At 32.7% G+C, this 12,806-nt stretch overlaps 1 protein-coding gene and 1 long non-coding RNA gene across 2 annotated transcripts; both read left to right on the top strand.

Moving 5' to 3' along the window:
- The first annotated feature begins 2,267 nt into the window (after positions 1-2,267).
- On the top strand, positions 2,268-3,672 carry LOC112086814. Its single transcript, XR_002899658.1, has 3 exons — positions 2,268-2,391; positions 2,786-3,287; positions 3,394-3,672. It is a non-coding gene; the product is annotated as an uncharacterized LOC112086814 (long non-coding RNA).
- Positions 3,673-5,337: 1,665 nt separating this feature from the next.
- Positions 5,338-6,082, top strand: LOC18016868 (heavy metal-associated isoprenylated plant protein 11). The gene is made up of 3 exons (XM_006401726.2): positions 5,338-5,410; positions 5,639-5,714; positions 5,857-6,082. Exons 1-3 carry the CDS (start codon positions 5,405-5,407, stop codon positions 6,048-6,050), a joined length of 276 nt encoding a protein of 91 aa, XP_006401789.2. The 5' UTR covers positions 5,338-5,404; the 3' UTR covers positions 6,051-6,082.
- The last annotated feature ends 6,724 nt before the right edge of the window (positions 6,083-12,806 follow it).

The following is a 12,806-nucleotide window of genomic DNA, read 5'->3' as shown; positions in this document are numbered from 1 at the left end:
CTATTGACAATCTGTTCTCTAAACCCGAGAATCACTATCCCTATACACAGAAAACCCAAATCGATTTGAGATTAAACAAACCCTAACATCCCAATCTATTGAAACGAAATTGCAAATAAGGAGGAAGAGGCGACTTACCCGAGTGAAGGTCCACCGGAGAGTACACCGGAGGAGAAGAAAACCGGAGGAGAAGAAGTCAGCGGGGAAAGTTTTTTGTTTTCTTCGTCGACTCCTAAAGTTTGTAGGAGGGGGATTCTACAAGAGAGATGTAAATTTTTTTTTAACTTTTTTGTTAAAATGTTTATGTGATTAAAATAAATATTACAGTTTTTTATTATATTGGATAATTTCAATTTTAAGGGTAGAAGAGGATAAATAAGTTGTAGAAAGATTAATGGGACAATTCTCTAAATTAAAAGATTAAGAGGATAATATAATATTTTTTTGTCTTATATTTTTAATTCTTTCTTAATAATATAACGGTGATTGCGATATTTCATCTTTAGTTGTTCTATTGCACAAGTCCAAAACACTAACGTAAGCTCTATATACCAATACAAAATTCTTATCGACAGCGCAACAAAATGAAACTTACCTTAAAACCAAATCTAAAAATTGAATGAAAGGGCTTAAATCCATCAATCTATACCATTATGTAATTGAAAATCGTTTACAGAGTAGAAAATTCGATCGGAATTTAATAATATCGAGGACAGAGCAGAAGATTAAACTTAATTTATATGATTTAAATTTGGTTCGAGATTTAAAATAAATAATACAATCGAATTGACATCGGTTCGTTTTAAGTATACCGGACACATAAGCACATCAGAAAGCTAACTTTTCTTTCTCACGATGAAAATAGACAGCTTTAAATTATTCATTAAAGATAAAAAATAATTTCATAAAATGCATGCGACACATAAACATTATGTAAGCAAATCACTATATAATTAATTATATAGATAAACACATATTTTTGAGATTATAAATAAAGATAAAAAATTAATTTTACAACCAAAACTTACTGATAATGCGACACATAAACAATTCACTGCACAATTAAGTTATAGATTACAATTACTTTGGTGTTACACAATTCTGACTACTTAGAATATCCCCAAACAATTCCTAGCTAGTCTACGCGTTCCCAACCTAAATCTCACCCTACCATGAATCAAGAGAATAGCCGAACACTCACCTTTCAGTTTCTGTTTTTCGTGGAAGCTTCATATACAATCTCTCAAATTTGCGGCTCAAAATATTAACTTAAAAACCCTTTGCGTCGAAGTCCTATAGTCATTACGTAAATTCCTAAACCCTTTGCGCTCAAAATGTTAACTTAAAAACCCTTTGCGCTTCAAGATATAATCTCTCAAATTACGTAAATTACTAATTTTAATGATTAGTCATTGTTTAAAGAAAAAAATTGGAAGCCAGTTAATCAATTTTTTTTATTTGGAAAAAAACAAAAACCTTTAAAAAATATATATATGGAAACGTAAGAATAATTTTTATTTTGTAACTTTATTTCTTAACATTATTTCTTACGTTTTTGTAACATTATTTCTACTATTACCTTTAAAAAATATATATATGAAACCTTCTCTTTTTTTTTTATAAAATCTTAACATTAAAACCAAAACAAAAAATTATTCTATATATATTTTCTAATATATATATGGAAACGTAAGAGATAAAGTTACAAAATACTATTTTCTACTATTACTAGTTACTTGCATATGTAATTTATAGTTAGGTAACATGAGGCACGTGCTCCATCACTTGTAACGTGCTACTGATCCTGGTTTCGGGGGAAGGTACCATCGGCGTTGAGAATGGTCTGGCCGATAACATTTTCTTATTGGGGACGTGGTCGAGCTAGACTATAATATCGTCTACGTACATATAGAGGAGATAGACAGAGTTTCTGCCTTAAATTTACTCTTCAACTAATCGAATATTTTCCTTTCCTTAATTTAAGCATAATCATTAGATATTTCTTTTCCAAGCTTCGAAGAAATTGTGAATACTTTCCTCTCTAATATTATCATTTACGTCTTGACTTCAATTGCTCTTATATTATGGAGATAACGACAAAAATACAAGGTAGTTGAAGTCATTAAAGTCAAAGACCCACAATCTATAATATAGAAAGACTCAAATGTTTTGATTCTATCCATCTATCATATAGAAAGACTCAAACTGTCTACTAAATTGACTATGTCCTATTCTAACTAGTTCTAGTATTCACATAGTTTAATACTACAAAATATCGTAAAAATAAACGGGGAAGCAAAGGGTTTAAGAGCCAGCTACAAGGTTGCAAATCATATTCCTTTTTGCTCTCTCTCTTTACTCTCCCATCTATCTAATACTCCGAAATTGAAGGTTCGCTTTTTCTTTCAGAGTGGTGTTTTTTTTTTGTTCAAATTTAAGAGTGGTGTTAAGAAATTAAAATTTCAATGGCTTAAATTATCTGCATATAAACATCTTTTTGGATCATTTTATTGTTTATACCTTGAACTGCTAATTTGCAGGAAACAGTTGTATACAAGTTTAGAGTTTTTGATGAAAGCATCAAACAAAAAGTTATGGCAGTTGTCTGGGGGTTTCCAGGTCACAAATCTGTGGCTTTATTATTAATTAGATCATATAAATCAATGATGGCAAAATATTCAGCTTTTTAATTGATATTTTAGTTTATATACAGAAACAATAAATTTATATCAAAGATTTAGGCTAAAAGAAACAATAAAGCAAAATATTTTGTTGTTATTGTTAGGAGTTACTTCGGTGATAGAGGTCGAGGGGGAAGGTCAAGTAGACGTGAAGGGAGAATTTGATAAGCTTGAAATGACAAAGGCACTAAAGAAAATAGATGACTCTGTTGTCATAATCAAGGTTGGACCAGATGAAGAAAAAGATCCAGAAGTGAATAAGCCACCCAATGAAGAAACTTTTTCCAAAACAGCCTTTGGAGGAAACAAACCGCATATTGACAAAGAAGAATTGAATAAGCCATCCGTTGCTGCCGGTAGCTCAAATTGGAGAAAACCGCAATAACCTACCTTGTGGGACAAGGCAAAGGGTATTGGTGCGAGTGCGGTTACGCAGGCATCAGTCCTCCGTGCCACTGCGGTTAAGCAGGGAAAAGTTTTTGGAGCGGAAGCGGCTAAAATTTATAAAAAATAAAATAAAAGAGGATGATGATCAAGGTGGCACCATGGAGAAATTCAAGAGAATAAACAAGCAGAACTGGGGGATTAATAAGAGAATAAGATTCGGTTTGTAACTCCATGGACTAGAATTTGATTTCATCCTCTAAAACAGAAATTATTTTTCTTTTGCTTTGTTAACCTTATAAGATTTGTGTTAAACCATCTTATGCAGGAGGAGAAAAGACACAAGGGACAACAAGTCAACAACACAAGGTTCCACAGGAGATAAAACGTGGACGAATACTTTTACTTCTTTATTCACAACTGGACAGACGAGTACGCGAGACCCAGGTTCGACACAAACACAGAAAACGGAGAAAAGTTAGGCAACCATGGGAAATTTTCAATACATCAAACCATTACCCATAGAATGACGTTGTTCTGGACTAGAATTTCATCTCATCTTCTAAAACAATGTTTGTCTCCTTGTTTGTTGTGGTATTTATTACATATTGGCTTTCTATTGTTTTGTTAGAAGTCTTAAGATTTTTGATCATCCAAACTGTAGTCATTGAGTGATATCATTTAATTTTGTTGATTGATAGTAAAGATTGAAGCTTTTTAGAAACCATTACAAATAGCTAAATACACAAAGCATTTTTAAACTTGTTGAGATCTCTATAGATCTAAACAAAATCAAAGATTGAAAATATAAAAAGCTCTTTTATTATATATCAAAATCAATACAGCTTTTAACCCAAAAAAAAAAACAATCAATACAGCTCTTTTATTCAACCTTGTACAAAAAAGAATGTTCGTAAAAGAAAAGGAAAAATATATATTACTTTTCTAATTTTTGTGAAAAATCTGGTACTCAAAATCTCAAATTGTTTGTACTGTTTTGAACTATTCATATATGAAGTTTCGGTTCCAAACCATACAAATATTTGAATATTGTTTTAAATTACAAGTACTTTGAAACTTCTTTCTATTTTTTTTAGGTTGATTTGTCGAGGGTACCATAATTAAGTATTTGTTTTAAGATTTAATGTTTTTCATCTGTATAATTGTAGCGAAAGAGGATGGTTAATTTTCTCTAGTTGTATTCTGGAAGCCTAAGCAATGAAAAGTATATGTTACACACAAAAAAAAAACATAATTAATTAAATGACTATGTGAACAGAATAAAGGGGAATGTGGTTTTTGGGTGGATTGGTTAAAAATATATTTTAAATGTAAAATACATATTTTAGAAAAAAAATAAGTTGTCGTCTAGAGCTCTTGAGTCTTGACTTCTAGACCAGAACTGAATCTTCACTAAATGGTGATTCTTTCTTCCATTCTGATTCGAGAATGAAAATAAAGAAGAAGCTGAAAATGGAAATGAAGAGGAAGGTGGTCCTGAAAGATAATAAGAGGAAGAACCCCAAGAATGATAGAGTTTGGACTGACGAAGAGAATATAGAAGAATAGAAGAATTATAAAACGTTGAAAATCTAGTTTTAGTAGATTACTCATGTTTTGTTTTTCCTAGTTATAATTTTAACACGCTAGTTGGACAATTATAGCAGAATTACTTTTCAAAAACGTGAAAATATATAAAAAATTGATGAATAATATAAATTATAAAAAAGCAAAATCGCATTTTCAAAACGTGAAAACGTAAAAACGTAAAAAAAAAAAATTACATACCATTTAAACTCTTTTTGGCAAACATATATGATATAGCATGCTATCAAAAAAATCAATATATATTTATTGTTTACATATATTCATTTGATATTATTTTAATCAGGATTCTTTTATTTATTTTGATTTTCTTATTGTACACCAAAAAAAGAAAAAAGCAATAAAGAAATCAAAATAAATAAAGGAATCCTTTCTAAAAATAATATGAAAACATGAAAATATGTAAAAATAAATCTATATAGATTTTTAAATAAATATATATAGATTTTTAAATAAATAATAAAACATAAATAATAGATCATCTTTCTTTAGTTTAATAAAAATATCTTATATTAATATTTTATATCATCTCTCTTTTAGTTTAAGAAAAAATAGCGTAAGACCAAAAGATTTTTTAAAAAGAAAAATCTAATATATATAAATACAGACATACTTTTTTCAGTTAAAGGGCTTTAAATACACACATACGGGGAGGCAAAAATTTGTGAGCAAGCCACGATAGTGCAATCACGTTCCTTTACATCATCTCTCTTCACTCTCCAAACTTTTAAAACATGCAGGTTTATCTTTTAACCTTCATTTTCAAAAAGTGATCAGTTTTTTCTATATAAAAAAAAAAATCCACACGGAATTTTTTTTATCAATGGTAGCAAAACCGTATATATATATATATATACATATATATACTTACATTGTTCTATAAAGTTAGACATTCAATAATATTATTTGTTTACATAGTGAACTGTATAAACATTCAATTTTATTTACATGTTCCATCCAATGTGCAGAAAATTGTACTCAAGTTGGAAGTTCATGACGAAAGAATCAAGAAGAAAGCTATGAAAACTGTATGTGAATTTTCAGGTACACCAACAAAAATCAGTAGTTATACTAAACCAACATTAACCAATGATTAGTTATACCTGATTTTATATATAGATATAAGTATATTTATTTAGGCTAACAAAGTTTAAGAAATTGTTTTTTTTTTTTTAATATTTGTTAGGAGTTACTTCATTGGACGTGAGAGAAGAAGGAAAACTTAAGGTGACCGGAGAATTCAACAATTTTGAATTGACAAAGAAACTGAAGAAGATATGTAAAGATGTTGACATAATCGAGGTTGGGCCTGATACAGAGCCAGAGCAAAATCAGCCAAAACCTGGAGACGAAAACTGGGATCCTTGTATCATCATGTGAATTAGATCTGATAATCAAAAGTTTCATCTTTGTATTCTTTTTCTAATTAAATAATTAAAAGCTAAAAATGTAAATTTTATGATTTCATCTACCATTAGAATCTTATGATTTTACAAGAATTGTCCTAAACTCATTTATCTTGACACATGTAAATATGTTATTAGTAAACAAATGAACAAAAAATATTTCGCGATCAATATACGTTTTACAACATATATTCTAATGACTATGATTTTTACAATTTTGGAGTAATTAAGAGGAAAATAAAAAGGTAAAAGAGAGATAAAAGTAATATGGTAAAAAAGTAGGGTAATTATAGAAAATACAAAAGAAAGAAAGAAAGGATTTTTAGTTCTGTAATATTTTTTTTTGTTTTTTAAACTAATCTATGTTTATTTTTTATTTTTTTTGAAAATAACTCTTTTCTCATGCATGTAACAAGAAATGTGTAACTTTATTAAAAGTTTAAGTCCTCAACGTGCGAGTGCAGCTAATATTTTTTTTAAAGAGAGGATGATGATTTAGGTGGCAACATGGAGAAATTCAATAAAATAAACAAGCAGAACTGGACGATTGATTAATAAGAGAATAAGATTCGGTTTGAAATCCATGGACTAGAATTTGATTTCATCCTCTAAGACAAAGATTTTTTTTTCTTTTTTTTGTTAACCTTATAAGATTTGTGTTAAACCATCATATGCTGGAGAAAAGAAAGACACAAGGGACAACAACACAAGGTTCCACATGAAATAAAACATGGACGAATACTTTTACTTCTATATTCACAACCGGACAGATAAGTATGCGAGACCCAGGTTCGACCCAAACAAAGAAAACGGAGAAAAGTTAGGCAACCATGGATTTTTTTCAATACATCAAACCATTAACTATAGAATGACATTGTTCGGGACTAGAATTTTCATCTCATCTTCTAAAACAAAGTTTGTCTATTTGTTTGTTGTGGTATTTATTACATACTAGGAGAATCCGCGCATATGCGCAGATCTTGTTTTAATTTTTATTTTAAATATTATATTTTTAAAATTTGTATTAAATTTTATATTTAATATCAATATTTTTGCATTTAAAATAATTATATTTTATTCGATTTCTTTTTAATGATACATTATTTATAATCTTTTCTACATCAGTTGTGCCATTAGTCTAATTTTTCTCCCAAAATAATAAAAAACTTTATTATCTTGGAAGAAAAATTAGACTAAAAATCCACTATTTTAATTTTTATATGAAAACGTAATAGTTCACTTGAAAATATACGTTAAATATTAGAGAGGAATATTTATTTGTTCTTCGATCTTTATATTTCTTTTATTCTTGTAAATTTTACTAATATAATATTTGTTAACTTTCTCAATTTACTATTTTGAATTTTGTTGGTTATATATATATATTGATTCCATTTTTTTATTAAAAAAACATGTTTGACATTTTTATGTGGACATCATTCTTTTTACTATTATTTTTTAAATAATTTTTATCTCTTTAATGATTTATTAAATATTATTTGTGTTTTATAATTTTATTAGTTGGAGTTTTATATAAGATTATTTAAAAAACTTTTAACGAATTCAATCTAATCTAACATAACTAAATAAGTAATATATACATATATTAGAATTGTGCATTTAAAAAGTTTTGTATTATATAATATTTATAAATTTTTATAGATTTAAATTTAAATTTAATTTCATTCTAATATATATATATATATATTATTTACTTATATTCTTTAATGTGTTCATTTACTTATGATCTTTAATGTATTTGCTCTAAATTTGATTAATTAATACTTTTATTAATATTTTTAATGGACATGTGTCACTCTCTCCATTGCTGATGTGTCATTCAGCTGGAGAGAGTTGGTTGTCTTTCATATATAAGATTGAATTTCTATTGTTTTTTGTTATAAGTCTTAAGATTTTTAATCATCCAAATTTAGACGTTCAACAAGGCCGTGCCCATGTTATAAATTTTGAAACATTGGCTTAGGGCCAAATTTTTTTAACATTTTAAAAAGCTTATTTATGTATACCAAAATATATAATATATTATAATTTGAATGGTATATATATACTTTTAAAGTTTAAGACTTTATCTGGGCACGGCTCTGTCTTCACCTCAACCTCAGAATCCAGTGAAGAGATTTCCCTTGTAGCCACCCGTTATAATTATTTTCGCAAATATCTCCCATCTGAAATCTGTCCTCCTCTAAGTGGATTGGTCTTTCTTCATGAAACGGGAAGAACGTTGCGGGTGATTTGTAACCCCGTCACGGGAGAGACGTTCAGTGATATCTTTTAATCTTGTTGATTGATGTTAAAGAATGGAGGTTTTTTAAAACCATTACATATTGCTAAATACAAGTTGTCCAAGCTCATGACGATATTCATAACTGACGTTTTTGTAAGAACAACTTTTTTTCTAATATATTTGCTTCTTTCACAGATTCACTGAGACATGGAAATGAGTATACGAATTGAACGTAGTCAAAGTTAGATATATGCAATTTATTCGTTTGTCCGAATAAACCAAGTCTTTTTAAACTTGTTAAGATCTCTATACAGATCTTACAAAAAACAAGGATTGAAAATATCAAAAGCTCTCTTATTCAAATATCAAAATCAATACAGTAAAACTATAGGTCTACAAAAATAAGAAAATTTAAAAACCCTAAAACCTAGTCTTTTTTTTTATTAGAAGAAGTTGGCTACATATTTTATTTCCTACGTTAAAGGAAATTATGAGGTTGTTTCTCATATATATCATTTTCGGCTTAACTTAATTCTTTTATTGTCGAGATAAAGCAAAAAAACAAAAACAAAAAAAAGTTCAAGAAATATATTATAAATTTTGTAACATCCCTATCCCAGGTTTCCTAAGAAAACCGGAGAAATCGGATATGTTAGGTTGACCATCTAACTGCATTCGGTCAGACGTCTGGTTTGGTCCAGATGGTGAGCCTCAGGTCTGCCAGGATCGAAAACGCCCAGGTAACAATCCACAACATAGACTTAAGCTGATCTTTCACCTACACCTGATAAGACAAGGGAAGAGGAGGGGTGAGTAATGGGGATTACTCAGTGAGAACCAGACCAGGCTCCCTTCCAACTCATTTATTTCCAACCAGCATATCAAGAATAAATCCAACAAGCAACATACAAGCATCCAAGCGATGCACAAACAACTAGCAAGCAATTGTGATGTCTCCAACCTTGCCAGGTCACACAGACAGGCACTGCCAGATCACACAGACAGGCTCTACATCGCCAGGTCACACAGACAGGCTCTACATCGCCAGGTCACAAAGACAGGCACCAGGTCACACAGACAGGTTCAACATTGCTAGGTCACACAGACAGACTTCCAGTCATATAGACTCTGGAAGGATCGGCGTACCTTCCCCCACCGTTGAACTACCGCTTTGGTCACACAGACAGCAATAGCCCAGCAAACAAGTCCATACCTAGGCACATCACCACCGAGATGAACACCTGATCTAGCTACACTACCAATCACTAACCACACATCAGGATGAACAATCAAATATGCTAGTTCTTCCTCTAATGAGATCCTATATCATTTCATTAGATTTACACATGGATCTAGCTAGATGCACAAGGAAACAGCCTATGCTCATCAGATCTAGACCTCACACACCAGAAGAAGACAAATGAATAAAAAGAAGACCCTAGATCTAATCCTCACCTTGGTCTAAAAGCAGATCTGGACATATCACACCAAAACGACGATATCTCCTTGCATACAACTCCGATCTCAATGAACTAGGTCTCCTTGGAAAGCTGACACTCGGGGCTACAGATTGATAGGTAGGTCGTCACGTGGATCCACACGGTTCGCCGGAAAAACGTCATGGAAGGTGGCGGCCAGGGAAGAAGAAGATGATAAGAGAGAAAGAAGAACAAGAGAGAGGCAGCAGAAAGAGAGAGAGATAAAGGGAGAGAGCCACGGTGAGAGAGAAGGAGGATGGCGTGGCTGAGAGAAGAAGAAGAGAAGAGGAAAATGTGGATAGGGTTTTCCAAAATAGAGAATGAGAGATTAGAGAACTACTTATAGTTAGGGTTAATTTAGATAAGCTGGGTTAATTTAGATGGGTTGGCTTAATGGGTTGGATTAATGGGCTTGCAAAGAATTAAAAAAAGATTAAAAAGATTAGAATTGGGCGTAATTAGAAATAATGGTTTAATTTAAATAAACCGAAAATTGATTTTTAGTAACAACCGACCCGGCGGATCGGGGTGTTACAAATTTATAACACGTTGTTGGTTGGAGCCACTAAAGTAAGAGAGCCTGCCAACATTCTAATGATCTATAATCTATTATATAGAAAAGCTCAAAATAATCTTTTTTAATTCGTCATGATTTAGTCGTATGAATTTGACTGTTTCATTTTCATGTTCTAAATCCGATGGCTTAGGTCCTTATTAAATTTACTAGATAAAGAAAAAACCTCGTACATAATTACATGGAATTGGAAGCAAAGATTTTATTGAAAAACCGGTAGTATAGATCTGACAGGATTTCAATGCACCACCAAAACACTCTTTATTTAGAATCCTTCAAACAATCCTTTACAGACTTGTTTGATCAGTTTTATTCGCAATCAAACTCTTGACCCGATACTGACCGATCCTAAATCTACCCAAAGTCTCAAATCACTCGAGTTTTCTTCTTACTCTCTTCTTACAAAAACATTCGCTCACCAATATCCTTTTTCTCTGTTTTTGTGCGCACTAGGTCAATACCCTCTCACGCTTCTTATACTGCCTTCATCACCTTCCTTATTTTTCTCCATCAAATATTCTCATATCTTCTCTTGATATTCTCTTCCATCGCAATATCTCCCTTGTTCCTATTTTGATAACACCACGTCACTCGATCAAGTTACTCCTTTCCTCGTATGATCCTCTGTGCACTTCGGCTTGAATCTTGACTGCAACTTCTTGTGCCTTCAATCTCCCACTTTTTATTTGAATGTGATACCTCAAGCTTCTCTGCACTCCTGAAACTCACGAACTCAAAAGAAACAACCACTACTGCAAGATACTCACAATCATTTAAGATGCACGATGCAAGTTGCAGAAACAAAAACTCAAATTCAGAAATAAAAACTCAATTCCAGTAAACAGCATCTTATGGGGAGATCAAGTTCAACATAAATAAATGCTAAACGAGGAAAGATAAACAAGAACAAGAACACTTCAAACTGAGTTCCAATAATAGACTCTTAATCTAAAAAAAAACTGAGTTCTAATAATGAACTCTTAATCTAACACAATGCTCTGGAATTGTAGATAGCTCCCCCTTAATCGCAGGCGACTACTCATGACGTCTGTCAAAGTGATCCTCAAATACACCAGGTTCACCAGGTTCGTCATACTCTCCCCCTGCTTGAGGGCACATACAAATAAAAACCAATTCATAAAGATATCCATGAAAACACGGAATGAGACCACTTACCTTGTAGACGACATTGAATAGTGTCCACCCAGGCTCGCAGTTGCTGAAGATCATTCATTAGATCCCGAGCCGTAGCCACTGCATGTTGAGGTCGAATGGACAGCACTCGTGGATATCCAGATTCCTCGTCGTTTTGAAGACGAAGCACTGGTCGCTGAAAGCTGAGAAGTTGGTAAATGAAGTTCGGAAAGGGCAAGGCACGACCCAATGACCCGGGATAACGAGCTACATTGAGAATTTGATCATACACCATGTGTCCGAAATGAAACTTGAGTCCTTGAGCAACATCAGCAAGAAACTTGACGCGATGAGGAGCGAGATTGCCAGTATCAGACGACGGCATCCAGTTCATTAAGCACACTTTGTGTAACTGCTGCATTGTAGAGGTGAAAGCAGATACATCCAAGTCACCCCACGATGTGATTCGGCCACCAGTCAGAATTCCAGATGCAGCATCAAGTGTTTCATCATCAAGGATGGATGGAAAGCGTACCAAGGGATCACGCGAGACAATCCCCAATATGCTGTTGATCATGTTTGGAGAGAACTCGAACATCTGACGTCTGACGTACACATAGTTGACACCATCGCGACGCATCATATCATCCAAGTTGGCATAGAACTCCTTGACAACTTGTGGAACATAGGGTTGAACATCTGTCACAGTATTGTGTAGACCCGCACCAGCAATAAGTGTTTCCAGTTCTCTGCCCTGACGGCTTCCTACTGGAATAACAATCTGATCCAAGAACTCACGTCTAGCGAACAGGACATACCGACGAGACCCTTTCTGCAGTAAGGAACTGATGACAGTGTGGACGCATAGGTGGCATCACCAACTCAGGGTGTGAGGTGTCTTTATGAAGTTGGATCCGACGATGAATTTCATGACGAGAATTGTGACGCTGTCTCCACGCGTGGGGTCACACGAGACTTGACAGGCACGGTAACTGACACAGAAGCAGAATCGTCAGAATCATCACTTGAGCAAATTGGAATTACCTCAGAGGGAACATGGCCATAGTCCAAATGCCACATGCTTTTTCTGTCATCCAGTGGAGGAGCACTTCCAGTTACTTCTCTCATCTGAGCGAGTTCGGCCATCATCTTAGCAGCGGAATTCTGGTTGGAGCTCATAGCAAAAGCTGCGACACAAGATGCTACTACGGAGATGAGTTTTTTAGGGTTAATGAAACACACAGACAACCCGTAGTCACCTTATATAGGAAAATATAATGGGCCAAGTCAGTCGGCCTA

The sequence above is a fragment of the Eutrema salsugineum genome, unplaced genomic scaffold (assembly GCF_000478725.1).
Source record: "Eutrema salsugineum unplaced genomic scaffold, Eutsalg1_0 scaffold_2, whole genome shotgun sequence".
NCBI classification, from domain to species: Eukaryota; Viridiplantae; Streptophyta; class Magnoliopsida; order Brassicales; family Brassicaceae; genus Eutrema; species Eutrema salsugineum.
Note: the sequence above shows the minus strand (reverse complement) of the source record. Positions and strands in the feature narration are given on the sequence as shown.